The following is a 25,643-nucleotide window of genomic DNA, read 5'->3' as shown; positions in this document are numbered from 1 at the left end:
CTCAGGACAACAGAAATGGGAAGATAAAAATCAAACTGGAATTGAATTCAAAAGACACTCCCTTTTAAAGGTTTGGGGAAAACAAAAATGTTTTTGGACAAGTTGCAGAAGCACTCACCACAACAGACCTCTGTGAAGGGATTTCATCAAAGAGTGTGTCCAGAAAGAAGGAAATGTCCTCAGGAAGGTGCAATATTCTGAGACAGAAAGTGCTGAGCGAGCAAGCCAGCAAGCAAGGGTTCTTCTGAAGCCCAAGGATTGTGCAGAACAATCCCTCCGCCTGGTGTTTAGGCAAGAGCCTGGGACACTGGCAAAGGATGCGATTTCAGCTGGATAAGAAGTGACCCTGGTGAGAGCATCCTGAGGTGTATGAGTTACTGAGGGAAAGGGCAAGGCCTTCTGTCCTATAAGCTTTAACAGTTGAACCAGCTGGTGATTACTTAGGAGGCAGCTAGAAAGAACATAGTTTGGGATTTCTGAACTAGGAGAGACAGGGAAAAAGAGCGAGAAAAACAATACCAAAACTGAACAAAAGAGAGTGAGAAAAACAGTAGATAAAGAAAGTAAAAATGAACACAGAAACACATGGAAAATAAAAGAGCAAAAATGGTAACGATGAATGCAAATGTCCAATATTCAGAATGAAGAAAAAATGTTTTTTTTTTTCTTCAAAACAAAGAAAAGAAAATGTCCCAAAGGATTGCCCACAGGCCAATTTGGGGGGCCATTTTCTCAATCTAGGTTTCTTCTACCCAAATGACTCTTTAGCTTGTGCCCAGTTGATATAAAAACTAGTTAATATAGTCGGGTAACAATATTTTTATTTGTTATTATTGATAAAACACAAATTTGCACAACATTACCATATATATATACATAAATATATAATGTATATGTATATAAAATGACATGTTTCTCTTTCAACAAACCCTGATCGTTGGACTTACTAAAAATCTTATTTGTAAAGATGAAATCATGCATTGTTTTAAAATCAAGTTTGGATTTATGGTTAACTATAAAGTCCTGTTTATTTGTATATATTGTGCCATAAATGTTCCCCAGTTCTGCTTCTTACAACGTATTTGTCACATCTGCCCTGCAGAAGACTCAAGTCCTAAGGCTCTTATTCCACCAGACTGTGGGGAGAACTCTGCTCACTTTGCCAGCTTCTGATTCTGGCTGCCAGATACTCCAGCCAGCCCGCAGTGAGAAACAGCACCAGATGTGATTTCTACACAGACACTGCACTGCCTTTTGAGGCAACACGTGTGCCCTAGACCAATGGTTACCTCGACACGGAAGCCTCTAGACTAGAAGCACAGGGATGTAAAGCTGTTGGTAATTAAGTCTCCTATAAAAGTTTCATTTTCATGCCGGTTTTTTGTTTGTTTGTTTGTTTATGTTTTTTGTTTTGTTTCTTTGTAATTTTACAGCGTTTTCTTTTGAAAAACAAATTGCTTGTCTTGCCTACCCTCCTCTCCTTCCTCTGCAGAAGCCAGGCAGAGGCAAGCCGCAAGCTGTGAAATTCAAGAGATTCTCTTCTCTGCGGATGCTTTAGTCACGGAGTTGCTATGCTACAACAGAGCCAGAGAAGTGGGCGTGTCTTCCAGGAAAATTCATCTGCAGCTGTTTTCACTTTTCTTGACTCGCAGCACTGGGATTTCTGGGGAAGGTAAGTGGCAGCGCTGCAGATTCCGGGACCAAATCCCAGACCCTGCTCTAGAAACACACTGCCCTACCCCCATCCCCCACCTAAACTGCCTTCCCTTCCCCGGTCTCCCCAGGCCTTGGAGGCCCATCCTCTTTAGGGGCTTGTTCAAACTGCAGCGAGTACTTGTGGGAGATTTCTGCGCCATTGGAAGTTTAGGGAAAACTTCTCGGGTTGCAAGAATCATTGAATCATCTAATAGCCTCAGGCAAGCCCCTCTTCCTCTGTCTGTCTGTCTGTCTGTCTGCTTTCCTGACTGTTGTTTCTCCCCTTCTCTTTCTCTCTCTACTTCCTTAACTCTTTCCATTCCACTTCTCAGCTCCAAAGTTCCTTTCTTTTCACAGTCAACTAAATTATCAGTTTTATGCAAAATCGTGCTATAAGTGCAGCTTTAAGCCTCTTACCACAGAACCTGCTTGGAGACCTCAAGACCTTATGCAAAACAAAAACAAAAACAAAACAAAACAAAAAACCCTCAGGAAAACTGACCTTTTAATAAACTCTAGGGTACTGAAAATCAAGGGCAGACAATTTGAAGTTGAAATTCCACCCACCCCCGGCCCCCCGCCCCCTTTGTTGGAAGGCTATGCTTCTAGCTTCTGGATTTCCCATCAGCCAACTGAGGGGGTGTGGCCAGCTGTTTCTTCTCACTCCCACCTCTTGTCACTGCAGTCTCCCTGCTCAAGGGGTCCACACCAGAGCAGATCCCGACTCAGTGAGATTCCCTCTGTCCTCCAGCCGCATCAGGGTCAGTAGTTCTGGTCACACTTGCGGATACTCTTCCCCCTTACATACTTAGGGGCACCTTTCTCAGTTTCTTCCTGAGAGACAGAAGAAGGAAGCCTCCACAACCGACTGTTTATATGAGAAAGGTTGGAAGGGAGGGTGAAATCCCTCGGTGAGGGAAATTTACTCTGAGGTTGGCTTCTGGAGATAAAGGGTTTTTGTTTTGTTTTTCATTATAGGTGATTGTGGTCTGCCTCTCTCCTCTCTCAGCCTCCTGCAGTGGCCACTGCCAGCCTGAGATCTCCCGCTGCCAGACACAGCCCATCCTCCAGTTGAGCTGCTCCTGGGTGAGTCTTCTGCTCGAAGCTCCCTGTTGCTGTTGTTAGAAATATATAATTTTTCATTTAAAGGAAGCCCCCCTTTCTTAGCTTGTTTTCCTAGCTGCTCTCTGCTTTCATATACCTGTTGCAGAATGTTATTTTAAGGCGTGCTCATCTGCTGCAATATCAAGTGAAAAACCATTTTAACAGCCAGGATTTATTCCCCAGTTACTGAAGAATAATGTGGAGAGAAGAGCCAGAGTCATAGTTGTGGTGGATTTGTGGGAGTGGGGCTGGGTATATCAGATGTGTGATCAGCATGGTGATTGCGCATTCTCTCTCTCTCTCTCTCTCTCTCTCTCTCTCTCTCTCTCTCTCTCTCTCCCTCCCTCCCTCCCTCCCTCACCCCCCTCTGTGTGTGTGCATGCGCACATGCTCTGTATGCTAAGCAAATGCTTTATCACAACTCAGAATGCATTTGAAATTGTGATTTAGATGAGGATCACTGGCCCAGGAGTAATCACTGTCAAGTGCTTTAGAATCCTTGAGGTGGGGTTGTGCTACAAAGAAAAACTGACCTCTCAAGAGCCTTCATTTTCATGGCTTGTAGGTCCCAGGGAAGGGGAAGTACATGAATCAGCTGCCCTGGGGCCAACACACCTGCATCAAAGCATCAGTGGTCCTTAGCATGCTGTGTAATCCAGACAGTGGCACTTCAGCTCCAGAGAAAAGTACCCTTGCTGGTGCCTGCCACAGCAGTGTGGGGCACGTTTTGTCATGGCTGGGGAAGGATAGCTAGGGAATGATCAGCTACTGAATGCTGTCATGGAAAGTTTTAGGCCCGTCATTAGTGCTACTGGGAAAATAGGGTTCACTTTCATGGGTTTGAAAGAATTTAGAAGCAGACTTGGAAGGAAGCTCAAGGCTAGTGATATTAGAGATGGAGAAAAAAAAAAAAAAAAACAACTTGACATATGCCAGGAGGACAAAGAGAGGCCATTGGTGCCTTTTAAATTAGGCATGTAAGTGGCTATAGGAGAGGCAGGCCTTTATAGAAACATCCAGAAAGCCGTAATGCCAAGAAAAGCATGCTCAGGCTTTGGGTTGGTATATGAAAAAGACACAAAATAAGTCAAAAGAAAAGTTAAAGCTTCTTGAGTTAATATTCACATAAGCCAGCAGACATTGGAGGCCTGTGTATAGGAGCTCTGTCAAGTCCACACTGTAGGAGGGCTAGGGGGTTGGTAAGGTTATTATCTCATTAAGAAGACAGTTGTTTCTCCTATCTCCTTAGCTGTCAGCCTTCTGGAGAGGTTCCTGGCCAGGTGATTGACAGGCCCAACTGGATTAACTCTTAAGGGAAGGACAATAGTATGTAATGTATGGCACTACCCAGGACCAAAGGTAGAACTCAGATTTTATTCTTTTGACCTGAACAAAGGACCTTTCCTGTAATGGCCTCCAACAAAGCCCTACTACCTCCATCCTTTCATACCATATGTATTTTCAATCCTAAAGTGGGAAAGTGGGACCAAGGTCATGTTTCTCTTTTCAGTTTTACCAGGATGTGGGGTCCAAAGCCAGCCATGAGGGAGGGGTCCATCCTTAATGGACTTACAGGCTGTTAAAATCTGGATAGTTACCAAACACCGAGACACAATCTATAGATCCTATGATAAGGCTTTCATGTAAATCATAACCTGGAAGCATGCACTCTGTCTATCATTTTACAACATAACATATGCTGTATTTTTAAAATATTATAATATAGAAATAAAATTATAATACCTTAGTGGTGTGTGTGTGTGTGTGTGTGTGTGTGTGTGTGTGTGTGTGTGTGTGTGTTTGAGACAGGGTTTCTCTATGTAATATCAGTGGCTGTTCTGGAACTCCCTTTTTAAACCAGTCTGGCCTTGAACACACAGAGATTCTCCTGCCTCTGCCTCCCAAGTGCTGGTATTAAAGGTGTGTACTACCACGCCTAGCAGGATACTCTAGTTTTAAATTGAGGCTATATTGTACTTACCATATGCATATGTATATTTAAAAAAAAAAAAACTTGGACTGAAAACTGGTGGTGTGTTTGAATTCTGACCAAAGCAGCTCGCCAACAAGGAGTCAAAAATGCAGGCATCCCTTGGATTACACAGCTCCTCACATACAGGTCTCTGAATAGTATGAATTAAATAATAAGCAGCAGATATTTATTGAAAAATACAGAATATAACAACAGGAGCACTGCTAACATCTGTCATCATTGACGAATGCCTTCTAAGGATCTTCCCCTCGTCTAAGAAGCTCATCCATATGAATTGACATGCTTGTATGCTGGTGCTATGGTTCTCATCTTAAAAGGGCCTACTGATATTCTGAAGGGCTAAACTTATGGTACCCGTTCAGTATGCATGAGATGTAGTGTTATTAGTCACACTTTAGAGAAAATGGAATTGAAGTGTGAAGCAACCTTAGAGAGTTCCTGTTTGTGGGCAACTCAGGATTCCTGCATCTTCCCACCGGGGGTACCCTTTAATAGAAGCTTATCTTGGACATTTCTGTCTTCTTTACTCCACACCTCTTCTTCCTGGCTCTAAAACTGCCCCTCTGCATGTCTCCTTGCACTGTGCCAGAGAAACAGAAGGGGTTGGTATTTGAATGGTCGGCTTTAACCATCTACTGTAGCAGATAATGTGTCTTTTCACAGAAACACAGTGTCAACATGGTGCTTGCTACTGGCTTACTCACAGGTATAAAGGACCCAGGTAAGCAAGAGTCAAGACTCTTAATGCCAAATTCTTTAGACCCTAGCTAGTTCTAGCCTGTGGGTCTGACTCTAGCACATCTTGTTGAACTACTTACTGAACACTGGTCTTTCCCCAGTGGCACTGAAGAGCATTGCTGTGACTCTGTCCATCAAGGATTTTGTGGCTGGTGTGTCTGTAACCTTAAATTATGAGAATGAGGAGAAAGTCCCCTTGGAGGCCTTCTTTGTGTTCCCCACGGATGAAGATACTGCTGTTTACAGCTTTGAGGCCTTGGTGGATGGGAAGAAAATTGTGGCAGAGTTGCAGGACAAGTACGAGGTCTGAAGGATGAGTTCACTCTCGCCCCTGCTTGTTTCCATAGGACTTTCTCTTTAGATTTTATCAAATGCAGCAACTTAAAAATTCTAGTATTGAATGTTCTTCCCTTCATTCACTTCTAATCCATTTGCCTATAATTATTTGGGACACGGATAATTTTTAGTCACCCAGAGTGTAGCTCTACCAGTTATAGCACCTATCAAAGTCCTTCTGAAACAGTCTGAGTTTTATGTACATCCTGTCTATTCATGAATGTCTTCTTTATCTTATTTTCCTATCCCTCCCATTATCCCCCCTAGGCCCACTTAAAGTATGAAGAGGACCTCTCTGGGGGATTTCATACTTACTTATTAGAAGAAGATAAGTGCTCCAAGGATGTCTTCCGTTGCAATGTGGGAAACATGCAGCCAGGGTCAAAGGTGACACTCACCCTGAAATATGTGCAAGAGCTTCATCTGGAAGATGATGGGGCCCTGTGTTATGTGCTCCCAGCAACCCTGAATCCTAGATACCATCTCTCTGGTGAGTACCTCTCCATTTTGGATACCTGTCTGTGGTAGCATATGTTGGGAAAGCACTGTAAGGTTTTGGAGTGCTTGATGTATTGACAAGGAACAGAATTAAGGTTCCTTCTGTAGATCAATCTGTGGACAGTTGCCTGGATCTGAAGACCCCAATAGTCCCTTTGGAGGACCTGCCCTATACACTCAGCATGGTTGCCACCATCAGCTCCCAGCTTGGTATCAGGACAATCCAATGCAACTGTCCCTTGAGTTCCATTGACTACACTGGAGAGAACAAGACCTCTGCTCAGGTAAATAGTGTGAGAGTTGCCAGTCCTCTGTGCCTTAGCTATTGACCTGGTCCTAACTCAGCCTTCCTGGATCCTCTTCTGACCTGGTCCTAACTCAGCCTTCCTGGATCCTCTTCTGGCCTGGTCCTAACTCAGCCTTCCTGGATCCTCTTCTGATTTGGTCCTAACTCAACCTTCCTGGATCCTCCTCACTTTCTGAACTACTGCCTTTTTGTACATACCCTTTGGACAGTAACTCTTTCCATGCTGTTCATGGAGGCCTGTAGTCCTAGATCTGATTTCAAACTCTCAAAGCAGTCAGTGGTAGTTCTGATGTTTCTTCTCTGCTGGTCTCTTACTCAGGTATCCTTGGCTGAAGGACACAAGTTTGACCGGGATGTGGAACTCCTGATTTTCTACAGGAAGGTGCACAGCCCCTGTGTAACTGTGGAGATGGGGATGCCTGAAAGAGAATCAGGTATTTTCTTCCTCACTTATAAGTTACCTCCTAGAAGGACACTCTGTCTTAAAACCACCCTAAATTTTTCCCTTCTCATTGTTTTGTCAAGTGGCCAGGAAAACATTATCAGTGCAAAATACTGAGCGTCTTTGCACTTCTATAACCAAAAATAGTTTAACGAAGAATAAGGTGGTTGTGTCTTATAGACAAATTTAAGCCCACTAATAAATAGTTGGAGAAAGAATGTGAACAAATAACTCAAAAGAAAAAAATGTAAATGGTATAAACATGAACCATAACCAGTCTTGAGACAGATACAATTCAAAATAGTTCTATAACATTTTCACTTCTCAAAATATCAAACATGTCCAATCTAATAATGCTTCATGCTTCAGAAACCAAAGACATGATTTTGGGACGGAACTTGTAGTAGGTTAAAAGGTGTTTGGTTGGGGAGATCTAAGGGAGTGTGGGATGGTGAGTGTGACCAGGATTTGTTATATGCACATAAAAGTCATCAAAATAAATAAAAATATATTTTGAGAACACTAAAAATAAATATGATAAAATTTGCCTGTTTCAAAGTCAACAGCAAGATAACTTGGCATTGTAGGAGAATTTGGATCAGATGTGTTAACATTCATGATAATTTAGACAATTCTAATTTTTGGAATCTTCAGCAAACAAATGTAGATATGAGTAAACAAGGCAGAGGATGCCCCCAACATTTTGGTAATATAAAGTATTGGTAAATAAGAAAATACCACTGGAATAAAATTTCCTGTGCCCCCAACAACATGCTTTAAAGTATATTTATTCAAATAATACTCATTGACAAGTTGAAATAATTTAGAATAAAAATCCTGTAAAAATGGAAAGCAAGGGAAAAGTAACTCAGAAATAACAAATTACCGTGTAAAATAGGGAGATTAGAAGGAGTCATTTGTAAATGTACAAAGTATGAAAGTAATCATTGTGGTTAGATTAGGACTGTTTAGCTCTGCTTTTTAAATTCAATAAATAATTTTTATCAATTGATCACATAGGCATGTAATCTCATGTGAAGTTCAGTATTTTTCATATCAAGATAGTTAAAATGCTAAAATGTGATGTTTATACTATCTTATATGCCAAGCTCTGTGTCCTCCTGGTTATTAATTAAACCATCATCATCTATCGCTGAATGGTTTGTTTTCCTCTAGTTTTTTAATTTCTCTAATATAGTATGTAAATTTCTTTTTAGCTTCCTAGTAAGTTTAGTCTCTTGATTTAAGGTCTGTCTTTTTCCAAATCTCAAGTGAGACAGACAGACAGACAGACAGAGACAGAGACAGAGAGACAGAGACAGAAACAGAGAGACAGAGACAGAGAGGATTTCCTTGTAACTCTATCTGGCATAGCACGTGTCAGTCTTTTATAATCTTGGGCCTTCCTAAGCCACCATTCATTATGCTGCTTGGTTCAGTGATCCTGTTGCTTCTGGGATAGTTTCCATGTAGGTGTAATTCTGCATCGTTAGGGACAGTGATAATCACAGTGATGTCTGGGATTATGATTGTGTGTCTTTACAAATGCTTTAAAGATGTGTTACTGACAATCTTTGTCCATACAGGTCTGCCTGGCCTTTTGACAATGTGACATGGCATCATCATCTACAAAATTGACCTTTGAGAACAATACACTTGATTTACATGTATATATTGGCCATATTCTTAGTTGTTATTGGCCGTGTGTGGCCCATTGCTTGGACTCATTTCAATGCCATCTCAATCTCTCATCGCTAACATTTGTCCAATACAGCTTCACATTTAAATTCACCAATATGAACCTTTGCAGTCATGTTTTCATAGAGCCAGCTGCCCATGCTGAGTTTCCCGAGACAATTACAGACAGCTCGCTAGAAGCAATTCCTTTCCCATGGAGTTCCATTCCTTGTTTGTACTTTAGTTGATCCTTTCCTATGCCTTTATTGAACTCTTTCTTTAGCAGCCATGAAATACTCCATCAGTGAGCTCATCTTATCCAGAAAAGTAATCTATCTCACACACATTAAACAAAAAGCTGTTGCCACATTATATATTGTATATCCTAGTGTTGGATTCTGTAAAAATTATCTTTTCACTAATATCCTATCAAATCCTTCTTAGGTAATACTTACTTACTATGTTATCCATTTACTTATTTGAGTATACAATGGGTAAGAGAATAAACTGAACCCGTTTATCTATGGTCACACTGAGCCACAGCCCTAGTAAGAATTCAGACCTAACATCCCAGATTGACTTTGTAATGATAATACAGTATAATTGTGTAATCTCATATACTTTCTAAACAATTGTTCTGGGGTTACAATAACCCTGCCCTTCTCAATGAACTTACATCTCAATACTGGTTTTTCAATTCCATAATTAATTTTCATTAGGTTTTAAATAAAAAATTTATCCATGACTTCAAAAATGTATGCATACAGAGCAGTCTTTTTCAGACTATTGTTTCAATAAGGTGCTTGGAGTTCAACATCAGTTTCAAGACACCTCTTTCATCTGTGGAATATTAGTGAATACATCATAATCCAAGCAGATAGACTTATACTGGCATACATAATTGTTACCAATGTTCTTATAATTTGTCAACCTAAAAATTAAATTCATGAGCATTGTCATCACTTTTCAACTGTACTTAGTCTTTAAAACTTTTTTTTCCCCCCGAGACAGGGTTTCTCTATGTAGCTTTGCGCCTTTCCTGGAACTCTCTTTGTAGACCAGGCTGGCCTCGAACTTACAGAGATCCGCCTGGCTCTGCCTCCCGAGTGCTAGGATTAAAGGCATGCACCACCACCGCCCGGCAAAACATTTTTACTATGTCTTTATTTACTCTGTGTGTGTAGATGTGTGGATTTGTGTGCCATAGTGCTGTGTGTGTGCCATGGTGTTCATACAGAGGCCAGAGGACATCTTGTAGGAGTCACTCCTTCTTTCCATGATGTGGGTCCAGAACAGCAACTCAGGTCTTCAGGCTTGGCAGCAGATAGATTTCCCTGCCAAGCTATATAAGACAATTAAAGTCTTAATGGCCAATGAAGTAAATTCCCATGGCTTTGATTTGTTGAGGGCATTCAAATTTGTTGGCTGATTTTGGCAGATGCTAACCTAGAGTGCCTCACCAATTTGTTGAGGTGCCAGGAAATGAACATGCAGCAGCACTGACAGCATTGTCACTGTGACCTGGGCATGCCAACCCTCTTTCTTCAGGTTCACATCTCTTCTACTTCTATCTCTTGAATATACGTAACTCACCTCCAGCCCTTTGCAAGTAGACTGTTCACAAGGAAGAAAGAAACAAAAAATAGGGTTTGAGCTTGAGTTTTTCCAGCTCACTGTTCTGGTCCCAATAGCCATAGGGAGATTGGTGAGAGTGAGTGTATGAGAGTATGTGTTCTGGGGAGTGGATCCAGAGTCTTTCACATCTTAGGCAAACTCTGCAGCTGAGCTATATCTCCAGCACTCTTTTTAGTCCTTTTTTTTTTTTTTTTTTTTTGCTTTGAGAAAGGACTTCATTAAATTGCCCAGGTTGGCCTTGGACTCATTTTGTAGCTAAGATTCCTTTGAACTTGTAATTTTTCTGTTGTAGCCTCCCAAGTAACTGAGATTTGCTGTATTAGCAAAGTGTTCTTGGGACTGTAGGATTCTTGAGTTTCTATTCGTCTTACAAGGTCCATATTCTTTCTTTATAGATACTCTAATGGGAGCACCTTCTGCAATGGTGAGTTTCTATCCAGATATACCAGAAGTGGAGACTTCAACAAAATGTGGAGAATTTGTTTTCTTTATGGACTGTTCAGGAAGTATGAAGAACCCAATGAGTAGACAGAACAGGTCTCAGCTGAGAATAGATGCTGCTAAGGTAAAAACAGCTTCTTTCTTTCCCATGAATAATATGCTCACTGAGGATGAATCTGGGGGGTTCAGTTAGGGTCTGGTTGAGATGGAGGTATGTTCCTTGTCTGAGTTCTCAGGCTTTCCTTAGAGTAGAAGGTGAAAAAAAGGAGCATGACAGTCCACAACCTCCTCAGTTGTAGCCGGCATTTGTGTTATGTGTATGCCTAATTACTCTACTCACCCTCCTTCCTCACCTTCAGGAAACATTGATTCTGCTACTGAAGAGTTTGCCTTTGGGCTGCTATTTCAACATCTATGAATTTGGATCCACTCATGAGGCGTTTTTTCCGTAAGTGTCTAGAAGGAGAGGTCAAGCAGAAGTAGGAGGACATACCACACGGGTAGAAATACTGACCGCCCTGCTTGACAGCCGAAGTGTGATCCCCAGGACTCACACGGTGGATGGAGAGAATCAGTTCCCACAAGTTGTCTTCTGACCTCGCACATGTATGCTCTCACATGCGTGTGCAAGAAGGCGTGCGCGCATGCACAAGCAGGGTGTTGTAAAATCCTATAAAATATATTTTAAAGGGAGGAAGTACATTGTGAAAAGGTTGGTGAAAAGTTGACTGGGCTTGGGGGAATTTGGATAGGAGTGTTATTTGATGGGGCTCCTCAGCCCTGGCAACCTGATGCTGCCATCATGTGACCACATGCGCTTGCTTCTTTCAGGAAGAGTGTGAGATACACTCAGGAATCCATGGAGAGAGCGGTGGAGAAAGTAAAGCTTATGCTGGCAGATCTAGGAGGGACAGAACTTTTAACACCACTGCGGAAAGTTTTTAGGAAACCCCCCATTCCAGGGCATCCCTTACAGGTAAGAATTGGAACAAGACTAACAGAAGGGGCGGAGGGGATGAAAATTCTCAAGAATGTATGGCTTTGAATATTAGTGCAAGACTATGGAAATGCTGTGTGTAGTTCAGGCTTCTACTATATGGGAGAGTGAAAGGAAGATTGTCTTCTTAACTGAGACAAACTAATGCAGATAATGGCTGAAACTCCCAAGGATTCTGCATCTGGCACTGTGACCCTGTGCAAACCTTCTACATGACACAACACTGGAGATTAGGAGTCTCCTGCCTGTTTAAAGAGGCACCAGAGACTTGGATGTGAATTAGTTGAATTGTTTCCAGTTAAGTTCTGTTCTCTTAATCTGAACTTGACAGTGGCCTGATGGGTGTTCTGGTGTTTGTTTTGTGCAGGTCTTTGTCTTCACAGATGGAGAAGTTGCTGAAAGTTTTAATGTAATCAAGGAAGTTAAGTTCCACAGCAAAAGGCACAGGTAGAAGGCCAGTCTCATTTCTACTGGGGAAACTGAGTTTTAGCAAGGCCAATAAAAGCAATATTCCAAACAACATCAATTACATAAAAAAACTAATTTGCCTTATTTTTTCTAAACTGACAGTAAATAGATCAATGGGTCATTTTATTTTCCTCTTTACTTTTTTTTATCAACTCTAAATGTTTTATAAAGAAGATGCTTCCCATGACGAATTCTAGTTCTTTAATGTCTAAGTGGTACTGTTCCTCTGAAAGCTCTTACTCTCCTCTCCGAGTTCTATAGCCCAGCAGCTGACAACATCAATCTCTCTAGAGCCTAATGAATTTCATGGTCTGTCCCTTTCCAAGTCACCTGAACCTTTTGACTATGTCCCCAGAGGATTTTGTCCAAAACTCTATTACAAGGGACACTGCTCATTGAAAGCCCAAGCTTACATTTATGCCTGTCCATTTGTATTTGTTTCTTGTTCCAGAAGGTAAATGGATGCCTTCTAAGGTCTTGACCCATATGTTCTTACTATCTTGGTAAAGACATAATGCAGTTATCTTATTTTTTAATGTTCTCAAATGGTATTTATTAAAAACAATACTTTGCAGAAATTTTAGCATAGTTGGGAGAGACACGCACTCTCTACCTGCGAAGTTTGGGCAAAGGAACACTGCTAGAGCAGGGAAGTGAGTGTGTTTCAGGGCAGTGACCACTGACAGGTTGTCCTTGTGCCAGGGCATGGTCTTACACCCACTCACATATGGACAACACTGACTGGATTCATTGGCCTATGAAAAGAAGATATGAAATTGGCAGGGGAAATGGCTGGAGCAGAGGGCCTGGGAGGACTTGGAGCAGGTAGTCAAGTGTGGACATGATCAAAATACATTGTAGACATGGATGAAACTCTCAGAGAATGAAAGGGAAATATTTGTAGCTTTCTGGTTTAGGAAATGTCAGGATGAGGAGTATGTTCTCTGCCCTTCTAAGGGTAGTTCACATTCTGTCCAAGTCTATGCACGGCAAGCAGTGTTTTATTCATGGGTTAATTTCCCAAGAAGAACAGTATACACACAGATAGTATATTATTGGTAAAACTAGCAAGCATTTTAGATGACATCAAACAATGTTCATTGTAAATCAACCCACTGTAACTTAGGACTGTTTATTGGTCTCTCTTGACCGGGTTAGTGTAAGTCACAGCTCCCAGTGACATCAGTTTTAAGATATTTAGCTTTAAATATTTAGCTTTCTGGTTTAGGAAATGGCAGCTAGTGTTCCCATGAGCAGAGCCCACAATGAATGTTTGAACCTAAGCTATTTATTTAATTCCTATAAGTTACACTTACGTAGTTATTTGCTTACTAAATGGTGAGTTCAATTCAACTCTCTAAGCTTTATATTTTTTTCCTGAAAAATGGAGAAAGTAATAGTATTTATTAATTGGTTCACTGTGATTGTTAAATAATAAAATTATATAAACATCAGGAATTATCTTTATACAGTTTAAGTGTTATGAAATTTTGCTATCATTGTAATTAATGTTTTTATTAGCATCCATATGAAGCACTTTAGTGCAAAAAGTCTAACACTACAAGCTTTCAATTTGATCTTATACATAAAGATAATTTATAGTTTAGATATAAATCATAGTTGAAAGTTCATATTAGAAATTTTAATAAAGATCATGATGGGATGTGTTCTATAGGATGAGAAATCCTAGTCAGTTCTCTGTAATTAAGAGCTGGTCCTGGTTTTTGAATATTTTAGAGCATTGCTCTTAAAACTGATGTCACTGGGAGCTGTGACTTATACTAACCCGGTCAAGAGAGACCAATAAACAGTCCTAAGTTACAGTGGGTTGATTTACAATGAACATTGTTTGATGTCATCTAAAATGCTTGCTAGTTTTACCAATAATATACTATCTGTGTGTATACTGTTCTTCTTGGGAAATTAACCCATGAATAAAACACTGCTTGCCGTGCATAGACTTGGACAGAATGTGAACTACCCTTAGAAGGGCAGAGAACATACTCCTCATCCTGACATTGTGCCTGCCAGGACAAGCATTATGCAGTGTCAGGAAGGTGCTGTTGACATTTTTTTTTCGAGACAAGTTTTCTCTGTGTAGTTTTGGTGCCTATCCTGGATCTCTCTCTATAGACCAGGCTGGCCTTGAACTCACAGAGATCTGCCTGGCTCTGCCTCGCCAGTGCTGGGATTAAAGGCATGTGCCACCACCGCCAGGCCACTATTGATATTTTATATCTTTATTTTTTTAATTAAAGAGAAACTGTGTGTGTGTAAAGATCAGCTGTGGGGTATGACTTGGGACAGATTTCTTTAATTTTTGTGCTCCAGATCTTGAAAAATGTGTGAAAAATGAAATATAAGATTATCTCAGGAGACCCCGATAGATAAATTGTATTGTAACTGTGATATATATTATTATATATCTTTAAAATAGAACATAATCAGTGAATGACAGTTATTCTTTAGTACATTATCTTCATATAATTGTTGTTGATGATGCATTAATTTGGTAATTCCAATCAAGTTCTGTCTTTAACCTCCATCTTCTTACATTCACAGATGCTTCTCATTTGGCATTGGAGAAGGGGTCTCTACCAGCTTAATAAAGAACCTTGCCCGGGTGTCAGGGGGTACTGCAGAGTTTATCACAGGCAGCGACAGGATGCAGTCCAAGGTGGGGGGGGCACCATGTGTAAAAAGTGGGTAACATGAATCAAATCTGAGACAGAGTGGGGTATTTCTTCAAGGGCAGGAGTCCAGCTTCCCTGCAGGGCAGATTTCCTCATGTCTCCAATATTTAGTTCCTGTACTTAGTGGGGAAAATTCTAGCCTATGGAAAGGGGGCCCAATATAGTATGTGGAAAAACTGTCTTTAGTCCTCTTAGGCATAAGCTCAAAGATGTGTTGCTGAGAGTTGAGGGTTTTGTGTTGACACGAGAGACAGACTAAGAGCTTTCATTGTCGTGCCTAAGAGTCCAGGTCTGTACTTTAGGGCCTCTTCTAGTGTTATAGTCAACCATCACTGCAAAGGATGTCAAGCAAAAGAGAAGGGTCAAGTGGGCTATGTATAATAAAATCAAAGTGACTTCCAATTAATGCACCATTTTGTTCGTACGTGCAAAGAGAAACCCTCTTCAGACATATGCCTAAGCTTCTGCCTCACTGATATCATCTTTACTAAATCTCTCACAATGATGTGTTAAATCTCTTAACTTTAGATTGCAAAGGAGGAGCAATAAGGCCATTTCTCTATACAGCAGTAGGAATTAGACATAACATTCATTATATCTTATGATCCCTATGTACAGTAGGTCATTAATGGTACCAATCACTATCATTGCTTGCTTATATTGACTCGGCCTTTTCTTCTCCTCCAGGCTCTTAGGTCCCTGAGACGTTCTTTACAGTCTATAGTAGAGGATGTCTCTCTGAGCTGGGATTTGCCTCCTGGGCTGTTTGTACACATGCTATCTCCAGAGCAAACTGTTGTCTTTAGAGGTCAAAGAATAATCACCTATAGCCTGCTGGCTGGACAGATACCGGTGAGTCCACAATATTAGTCTCTCTTCTTGGTGCAACTATTGCCCTGACAGATTCAGTAAATAAAGTAGATGGTTTTGAATTTTAGTAGGTTATTGTATTTGCTACCTGGAACTGGCCAAGCATTCTTCTCATCACACCAGGTTTCTGCTCTCCTGAACACATGGTTTCTGGATAGAAAGTTGAATATATAAAGCTGGGAGTGGAGGGGACTGCAGCTTACATCCTCACCATCTTCCTAGTGATGCCTCTCTTTTACTTTTTTCCTCTAATTTATAGCAAGACGAGGCTACAGGTGAAGTGTGTCTCAAATACACCAGTCATGGCAAAAGTTATGAAGAAAAGGTGACATTTTCTCTACATCCCAAGCCTGATGACAAGTGAGAATTCTGTTTTCTTCCCCTTCTTTCTTTTTTATCCCTATGGTTTTGATGGCTGAGTTCCTTCCCTTGACTCTGAACCCAACTGCATCCCTAAAACCATGTTTTGTTTCTTGCCCATTCACCTCTTTCCTCCCCTTTGCTCTCACATTCCTTTACTTCTGTGATGTGTAATTTTTCAGAGTTCCAACTACAAGGCATGTGGCTTTTCCTCTTACTCTCAGGAAGTTTTTATTTCAGCCTCACAAGTCATCGTCTTGCCGCAAAGTCCATGATCCAGGCCAGAGACTTTGGCTACAAAGAGACAACACTAATCTTTAAGAGAGATGTGCTGGACATCAGCTTAGAGTCTGGAATCATAAGCTCTTTCACCATTTTTGTTGCTATCAACAAGGAGCTCAATGAGCCAGTCTATGGGCCCCTGTATCATAGAGATATTCCAAGGCCAATTCTCTTCAGTGCTTCCTATATGAGGGCAAGGGGTTATGGAAATGGTAAGTTTTATCCCATAAATACTTCTATGAATAAGGATTTTTTTTTTACTCTCTGAGAATATTATGTAAAGAAAATATTTAAAACATTCTCAAGTTTCAAGTTCCATGTTATTTCTTGTCCCTCCATATTACAAGTCTTAAACATCCTTCTTCCAAGGAAATAACACACTCTCTCTCTCTCTCTCTCTCTCTCTCTCACACACACACACACACACACACACACACACACACACACGTATATGGAAAGTTATTTGAAACCAGGTGTTGTGAAAAAAAAAAACAAGGAAAATTTGAAAATGTCAAAAATGCATATAAACCTTGAATGATCAAAAGTTAAAAGCTAAAGGTGATTTGAGTTTTGGATGACTAGATTGTTAAAGAGCACAATGACGACTAATGGTGGAGACCATCTGAAATATAGAGAAGAAAAGTCATTGAGCAGGAGTAGATTGGAAGAGCCACTGGAGACAGTTGTGATGGAATGTTCAGAGAGAAATATGTCATTTGTTCAGGATAAGGATACCCTTAAAACACCTAAGGACAATCATGATCTGGGGTACTCATTTCAGCAATGTGTAGCATGAATCTTAAAAGATCTTATTAATAAAAACAAACCTGAAGCCAGGTGTTGTGGTGAATGCTGGAAGATTAGAGACACAGAACAGGTCATAGCTAATCTTTCCTTGCCAGCTTCTCAGCTGATCCTGTTTCCTCAGACTGGAAGCCTCTGTGTCCTCATCTGAATGGCACTCGGCTGAACTGCTGCTCAAAAGCCTAAAAGCTTAACCAGCTCTAGTTCCTGGTTTTCATGCCTTATATATTTTTCTGCCTCCTGCCACCACTTTCTGGAATTAAAGGCATGAGTCACCATGCCTGGTTGTTTCCAGTGTGGCTTTGAACTCACAGAGATCTGGATGGATCTATGCCTCCCAAGTGATAGGATTAAAGGTGTGTGTGCCACCATTTTCTGCCCTCTATGTCTATCTAGTGGCTGTTCTGTCCTCTGACCCCAGATAAGTTTATTAGGATGCACAATTTATTGGGGCACACACTATATCACCACAGCAATGCTCATTCATTTCTGAATAAAAATGACATGGATATAGTTTTGACTTGATTCCAAAATTAGAATTTTTGCCAGCTAGGTGTAATGAAAAGGAAATAACTGATGGGAATTTGTGTAGTTGGTAAGTGTGTGCAAAGTATTGGACTGCATAAAGAACAAAGGTGATAGCGAGGAACTTGATGTGAAGGGGGAAAATAGAAGAACAAAGGATTTAAGTAATCTAAAATGTGGACAGGGACCAAATATAATGGTCTCTGAGTTAAAACACTAGACACACTGTATATAAATATCAATGCTAGTTAATTTTTGAAAAGTAGAAAAATGCTGAATGAGTTCGTCCTGAGTGGGGAGGCTGGTGCTGAAGTAGAATAGAGGCAGAGTCCCTGGATTTGAGGAAGTCGTGTCCATTACCATTAGGATGTGGCATATGCTACCCACAAGGGTAGCAGAATTCTCAACTTGATGGCAGAGGTTGAAATGGAGTAGAAGTCAGTAGCCTGAGTTTCAGATAGTTCAGGAGATCATAGGAAATAACAAAGGAGGCTGAAATGTGAAGACAGATGGAAGGTAACCAAAGTGAGAGAGGGAGTGTCATGATATGGGCCTGGAGAAGCTGCCAACACCACTCCTTCACCCTTATTCTTACTGACACAGTCCACTGGCAAGGGCATTTTGGGAGTGATAGCAAGTTTATGGGGAAAAAAATCACTTCAAGTGAAGACATGGTTGAAAGGAGCTCCCTGGGATGAATCAAAAGACAGATGAAAGATTATTTCTTGCATGTTAGGGGTTTCAGAGGGAGGAAGGTAGAAAGCTGGGTGGGTCAGAGAGTGCACAAGAAGGCCGCACATGGGAAAAGAATGAGAGACATAGGTGCTGACTAAAGCTGAAGAAGATGGGAGTGCTTGTGTCTCAAATCGTCCAATTTCACTGTCATTGTCAGCTTCAGACAGCAAGGATACTGCAGTGTAAACGTTTGTATTGGTGTCTTTCAGGTCGCCGCACACTTCCACCCAGCGCCAGTCCTCCTGGAGGCCAGCCTCCAAGGAGTGCAGGCACAGGTAACAGCACACTCACAGCGCGCACGCCAGATGGTGAGAATCTTTTAAGTTCAATGTGTTGTAATGGTCCTTACAATCTCAGTGATCATTTTCCCAAGGACATTGTCTTACCGAGATGTGTCTCTCACACATCCATTTAGGCACACCCCAACAGCCTCGTTACCCCCAGACGACGACGAAATGCGTGATTCACACAGATACTCGCCCTGAGCTGCCCAACATACTCAAATTGCACACTTACGAACAAGGTGAGACAGACCTTAGTTTGTTTATCCGATCTATGGGTATTAAAGAACTGGTCTTCCAAGTCTCCCTACCAAGAAATCTACTGAGCACACTTGATAGCAGGTAAGCTTTGTCCAGTACCTGTACTTGCCATGGTCAGCCCAATTCCATTGGACTACAATATAGGATCTATAAACCTCTAATGGGCTGCTGGTGCCTTTTAGACTGACAAATCCTTCTTTGCCATCTCTTCCTACATATACTCCTTTTAGGCAGGGCCTACAGAACTGAGCTGACATCTGATTTGGCTCGTTCTATCCTGGCTATCCCTTCACATTTGGGGCATGAAGACACCACATGAGAATCTCTGAAAGGCTTTCTTTCTGCAGCACACTCTTGCTACTGCATGGCTCAGAATTCAGAAAGCCACACAGGTAGGCCAAAAATATAGCAGCAACAGAATTTCCCAACACTTTATCTTTTTTTCTCTTCTCAAAGGGAGCATGGAGCATACTGTTGCACAACTGATCCTTCTCCAAAATGCAGATGGTTCCTGGGATATGAATGAGGATTTGGCTAAGGTTCTAGGTAGTAGTTTGGAAGACATAAAGGCTGCACACCCTACTGAGGTAAAACCCCAAGAAAATGGTATTTGGTTTTGAAGTTAATACTGGTAGTGGTAAAACTTAGTATGAATCTAGGTCTGTTTAAGATAGGAGAATATGAAGGTGATATGGACTAGATTAATATCTAGTAAACAGAGATTGATAGTTTTTGTGATTATAATGGAACTATAAGAGCAAGAATAGACTAATATTCATATCAAGTTCATTCCAAGGGTATGGGGTGACAAAAGAAAACCTCAAATTCTCCTCTACATCATTTATGTTCTATGCCAGTTATTTTAGTTGTAAAAGTAAAAATTAGCTAGCTAAGTAATTAGCATACATGTTACTTGTTCCTCACATCAGTTAAGTAGAGACGTTTTCTTTTGTGTTGCTATTTAAAGATGTAAGTGAATGTTACAAACGCCGTCTGCCAGTGATGGGTAGAGCTGCATTCAATGCCAGTCTGTATCTTAAGAACCCTAATAACAGTCCCATTATGGCGTCACCTTCGATCAAAGGATATGACCTACACTTTACTCAGAGTTTATTGAAGTTATAATAGGCTGACCAATTACTTTAAATGTATTGAATTAAGGTGATATGGATGAATTACACTGAAAATTGTAAGATAACTTGATAAATCATCTAACTGGTGAGCAATTCTTGAAATATAGGACAAATTACAAGAAAAATGAAGGACAAATTTTATTCTGAATAATTTCTAAACCTGGAATGTGATGAAATAAACTCCATGTAGTCTCTAGCCACACTGTTCAGTATAGTATCTACTAGTGGTAGGTAGCTACTGTAACTCTGGAATGCACACCCTATGTGACTAATGGAAAATAAAGAGCCACAGTTATGAACTAAAGTACAGTGTGTTGAGCACATAGCTATTTCAAAGAATCAGCACAAAAATACATTGCAGAACTTATTTGCTTTGGATTACATGTTAAGCTGCTAATTTGCAGTATCTGGAGTTACATAAAATACACGAGCAACTCAAAGATACAGTTCCCAAGTATTTATAGCTCATGCTGGCCAAGTATAAGACCCTGCAATCTGAAGTCCTCGAAACAACAACAACAAAATACTAAAATTATTGTGCTGTTTATTTTTACTTTTAAAAATGTGGGTGTTTGAAAATTTTAAACGATATATGTCTAGCATTGTGGTTTTTTTAATATGAAAATGCTGTTTTAGAACAAAGAATCAAAAGGATAATTTATAAAAGTTGGTAAGATGATACAGGGATCAAGAAATTCTGGCACAGATTGATTGATAGCAACACATATGAGATGAACATGGAATCCCATTTGAAGATGGCAGCCAGGCTAACAGAATGAAGAAATCAAGAGACCTGGTGTATAATATTTGAGTACAAGAGATTTTATTGAAAAAAATAAATATCATTGAAAATCCATAGTACTAAATAGTGAATGTATTTTAAATTGTAGTTTTTAAAAAGTATTTAAACTAAAATGTTTTTTAAATACACCAAGTTCTGCCTTTTTTTTGTAAGTTAGTATTCCCAATGAAGTTTCTGATGAACATGTAGGCCCAAATGTTCCTATTGATGTATGGCAGAATTAAGAGATAAGCAATGCAATAGAGTTTTGATGTACAAAATAATAGAGAAGTGGGTCTGGATTCCAAAAGCATTAGATAAGATAACCTGGATTTTATTTCATAAAATGACCACAACATATAATATAAATAAAAGCAAATACAGATATTGGTTCTAAATTCTCACCCATACAAGGAGAAGAAAGACACAATTTTTTTTTCAAAAGCAAATGTCTTTTTATTTCAAGTTAACTTGGGACTCTCCATCCATCTGACACAGCAGCAGAGCAGGAGAGACCCTGAGTAGCAATGGGGCAGGGTTGTTTTTATTTTATTTTATTTTACAATATAATTTAATTCTACATATCAGCCACGGATTCCCTTGTTCTCCTCTCTCCTGCTCCCCCCCATACCCTGCCTTCCCCTCAGCCCACCCCCCATTCCCATCTCCTCCAGGACTAAGACTCTCCGAGGATTGGGATCAACCTGATAGACTCAGTCCAGGCAGGTCCAGTCCCCTCCTCCCAGGCTGAGCCAAGGGTCCCTGCATAAGCCCCAGGTTTCAAACAGCCAACTCATGCACTGAGCACAGGACCCAGTCCCACTGCCTGGATGCCTCCCAAATAGATAGGCAAAATGTTTTAACAGAAGTTATTTGTGAAACCAGACATTTCAGCTGGCTGATAACGCATCAAGAAACAACAGGTTTGAGAGTTGGTGGAGGCCACAAGCTAACTTGTAAAGACCAATGCTTTTGCTGTGACCAGAGAATTTCACAAATATGTTTACTTTCGGATGTGGCCATTTCAGGTTATATTTTAAAACTGTCATGATCTCTTAGAGAAGGAGAACAAGCCTGGCATTCTTGCTCTTCCATGAGCAGCTTTTCTAGGGAAGAAGCCAAAGTACTGAAATGGCATTATTCAAAGGGGACAAGATGGCTGCTTCTGAATGTGGAGAGTCAGACTCTCAAATAGGAATGTCCATTGTTCTGCTGAGTCTCAAAACTGAAATTCTAAGAAACAGTGGGCTAAAACCCATGGGTGATATTATGTTACTGAGGTTTTCAATTCAACAATGTGATTAGTAAAAACTCATTTGGTCTTCCGTCCCACCTCTATCATTCACTACAGGATAATACCGGGTAAACCATTTTACTTTTGTATGACGTGTGTGTGTGTGTGTGTGTGTGTGTGTGTGTGTGTGTGTGTGTTATAATTATTGAGTTGACATTATTTTTTCCTGTTTCCCCCTTCCATAGTGGAAAGGGGTAAGAGGATTCACGTAACCAAAACATTTTAAAGACAGCTATTTATGTATGTTCTTCTCTGGGCCCAGCAGGACCATCCTCTTCAGAAGTGTTTGATGGGTTCCCATAGCTGACCTAGTGGTTGCATTGGACTTACAGCTAGAGACTTTTCCATCCTAAGACTCAGTGGGTTGTTAACCTGATAATCAGGGAAAATGTCTGACACACGAAGTACAACATGGGCTTAGAAGGGAACCAAGGAACTCCATGTAGCAGCAGTTTGGGGATATGTGATAGGGAACAAGTGAAGTTTTCTTTGTGTCGTCTTGAGAGACTTCTTGCTCCATCCTGGGCATCAGGGTCTTCACTGTCTGTGCAGGTGCTGGAACCCTCCTCAGCTTGGGCCACAGTGCTGGCTGTGATCTGGCTGCATGCCAATGGCAAAGAATTGAAGGATGAGTGGGAACTTCTGGAAAGAAAGGCTGTGGTGTGGCTTCAGAACAATGCAGGTAGGAGCACATTCCCTGCCCCTTTCTTTCTCCTGAAGGAAGCCAGCTCCTGTGTCTCTAGGCCTAGCAGAGAGTGAGCACTGGAGAGTCAGTCCCCCATGTACCTCCCCCATGCTGACTCAGCGTTCCTGCTCCCTTAGCTTGTCTCTCTATGGTGAAATACGGTTGAAATGTGTAATTGGGGATGGAAAGAGATGAATAAATGGGGGAGGGACATGGATGGGGAGATGGCAAGGACACAGGGTAGCAGTAACTGTCCTTTCTCACTCAATACTGAGCTGAGTGTCAATAATTGTGGACTGAGAACAAATACTCCTTGGGCATTCATTGTCTCCCTGCTGACGAAAGTTCTGAATTCGAGTGGATTAAAGGCAAATTGGGGCACACAGAAAGGAAAAGCCAGGAGGAAAGATATAGTATGGATGAGCGTGATGTCTTGAGAGGTTGAGAGAGGTCAAGGAAAGCGCTTCCTTCGTACCTGCTATCCCAAAGCCCTGACTCTTGTTCTCCTCACAGTCCGTGACTTCACCAAGCTTATGAGTACTGCCAATAAACTCTTGAAGACATCTGTGAGTTCCTCGATCTTCACTTTTAAAGACTGATACCCAGGAGAAGGAAGTCTTTCTTTTTTTCCCTGCCTCCTGCCAAGTCCTTCACCTTCTCTTCTGCTGAAATGCATTTTTGTCTTGAGTACCTTATGGCCTGTATCCTACTATAAAAGGGAAAGATAATCACACTGCTTTGGCTATCTGTTCTAGCTCCCACTGGATACAAGTTTCGGTGTCTGTGTGTCCCCTCTGACAAGTGCTGGTAACCATAGAAACTATTTCCTGTCTTGGAGTAGTACAAAACATTTGCATGTAGTGATGTTTCTCTCAGCCTTTTAAAAACAGATTACACTCCGGTCTAAGAACTGTAGCATTGCTGCTAGAGAATGCCTGGATTAGATAATTGTCTTTATCCATTCTCTACTCTCCTGCCATTTTACATACTTATCATTTATATGTTATATACTCAAGATGATTTGAAATTTTCCATTCTTGGAAGAAGTTGGAGGTAAATTGAAAGCCAGCTTCAGGGGCAATGTAACTTCAAGATCACAGAGACTCAAGGTTTCATGTTGCCTATTGTTACCGTTGGGAACATTCTTCATGCCCCCTTATTGTCCCTCTATGCTCCATACCACTCTTTTTCCTGCCCAAGTGCTTTGAGTTGAGTCATATTTGTGAATAGACATCCATCCTTAACCATTAATCATCCTGTAAGAGGTTGATAATGAAATCCGTAGAACTAGCTTTAACCCACTAGGCCTATGAGTCTGGTTGTGGCCTGGTTTACTCCGAACTAATGTACGTTGTGCTGTGCTGATACCTGAATATATATATATTTTTTTTAGTGCATGAAGAATGGTGTTCCCACGATCTCTCGAACACTCACTTTTCACATACCTTATCCTAGCAAATGTCCTTATTCCCCCAGATTACTGTTTTACCAATATTAAAGTGTCTATTTGTACTATGACTTTGCTGTATTGGTCTTTTGTTGATTGATTCAATTTTAAATTGGAGAAGTAGTGACAGTTTTAAAGCAGCATGTTTGCTATATTACTATTTTTTTCTTCTTGAGTTTCCTTCCATGTGAGGAAATGTTTCATCAGTTGTACTTTCTTCAGATCCAGGGGCTGGCGAGCTGGTTCAGTCATTAAGTGTGCTGGTTTTCCATCAGATTCAGGTTCAGTTCCCAGTATCCAAGTTGCTTGAGCTCTAGAGTATTAAGAACTCTCTTTTGGCCTCCATTGACAATTGCACTTATGTGCACATATCCTCACAAAGACACACAGGCATACACACATAATTAAAAAAAAATTATTCAGGCCAGACATGGTGATGCATGCCTTTAATCCCAGCACTCAGGAAGCAGAGGCAGGAAGATGTCTGTGAGTTTGAGACCAGTCTGGCCTTCATGGTGAATTTCTATATAAAGAGACCCTGTTTCAAACAAACAAATAAGCAAACAAGCAAGCAAACAAACAAACAAAAAACTTCAAATGTGGTTAACTGTCAGTTTTCACAATTAAAGTACTGTTTGCCAGGATAGGAGAGATGGCCCATGTGGTCTAGATTATATGCTGCTCTTGCAGAGGACCGGAGTTCAATTCCCAAGACTCATATTAGGTGTCCCACAGTTGCCTGTAACACTAGCTCCAAAGGATCCAATACCCTCTTCAGGCTTCCACTGGCAACTGTACTCACATTCACAACCCTCACAGACATACACACATTCACATAATTAAATATAAAAATAAATCTTTAATAAAAGTTTTATTTTGGAACAAATGCCACACCAAAAAAAAAAAAAGTTTTATTTTGGGATATTTGTTGAACTGTTCTTTCGTGGATGACATTTTTATGTCTCCTGAACATTAAAGAGCCATACACGCTTTAGAAAAGTGTTTCTTGTTTCCTATGTGTTACCATTACCTTGGATTTGTTTTCTGTCTGCTGGAAATTGACCACAGGAAAAAGACACACCCACTACTGCCTCAAGGTTCTACCATTAAAACTGAAGAAAAGCCTTGTTCTATGTAGATTGTTTTTTTTTTTTTTCAGTC

At 40.7% G+C, this 25,643-nt stretch overlaps 1 protein-coding gene across 5 annotated transcripts; it reads left to right on the top strand.

Moving 5' to 3' along the window:
* The first annotated feature begins 1,152 nt into the window (after positions 1 to 1,152).
* On the top strand, positions 1,153 to 24,553 carry LOC102926876 (von Willebrand factor A domain-containing protein 5A). 5 transcript variants are annotated; one of them, XM_042280688.2, is made up of 21 exons: positions 1,153 to 1,338; positions 1,493 to 1,672; positions 2,674 to 2,781; positions 5,456 to 5,513; positions 5,632 to 5,834; positions 6,134 to 6,356; positions 6,473 to 6,648; positions 6,991 to 7,105; positions 10,821 to 10,990; positions 11,226 to 11,314; positions 11,698 to 11,842; positions 12,231 to 12,310; positions 14,894 to 15,008; positions 15,712 to 15,876; positions 16,154 to 16,254; positions 16,495 to 16,748; positions 18,810 to 18,908; positions 19,016 to 19,123; positions 19,599 to 19,729; positions 22,903 to 23,032; positions 23,549 to 24,553. In XM_042280688.2, the coding sequence occupies exons 4-21, from the start codon at positions 5,471 to 5,473 to the stop codon at positions 23,632 to 23,634; spliced, it is 2,433 nt and encodes an 810-aa protein (XP_042136622.1). In that variant the 5' UTR covers positions 1,153 to 1,338; positions 1,493 to 1,672; positions 2,674 to 2,781; positions 5,456 to 5,470; the 3' UTR covers positions 23,635 to 24,553. The 5 variants fall into 5 exon arrangements, with proteins under 5 accessions (XP_042136622.1, XP_042136624.1, XP_042136621.1 ...); XM_042280690.2 differs by lacking the exon at positions 1,153 to 1,338 and having other exon boundaries at positions 1,546 to 1,672; positions 2,705 to 2,781; XM_042280687.2 differs by lacking the exons at positions 1,153 to 1,338; positions 1,493 to 1,672 and adding an exon at positions 2,339 to 2,456.
* Positions 24,554 to 25,643: the final 1,090 nt, after the last annotated feature.

The sequence above is a fragment of the Peromyscus maniculatus genome, chromosome 7 (assembly GCF_049852395.1).
Source record: "Peromyscus maniculatus bairdii isolate BWxNUB_F1_BW_parent chromosome 7, HU_Pman_BW_mat_3.1, whole genome shotgun sequence".
NCBI classification, from domain to species: domain Eukaryota; kingdom Metazoa; phylum Chordata; class Mammalia; order Rodentia; family Cricetidae; genus Peromyscus; species Peromyscus maniculatus.
This window is presented reverse-complemented; position numbering and strand designations above follow the sequence as displayed.

What these genes read in the sequence shown, in the direction of transcription:
- LOC102926876 (XM_042280686.2), top strand. An exon ending in CACAGGTATAAAGGACCCAG is followed by an intron (nt 5,514 to 5,631) that starts GTAAGCAAGAGT and finishes GTCTTTCCCCAG; the next exon opens with TGGCACTGAAGAGCATTGCT. An exon ending in TTCCACAGCAAAAGGCACAG is followed by an intron (nt 12,311 to 14,893) that starts GTAGAAGGCCAG and finishes TTACATTCACAG; the next exon opens with ATGCTTCTCATTTGGCATTG.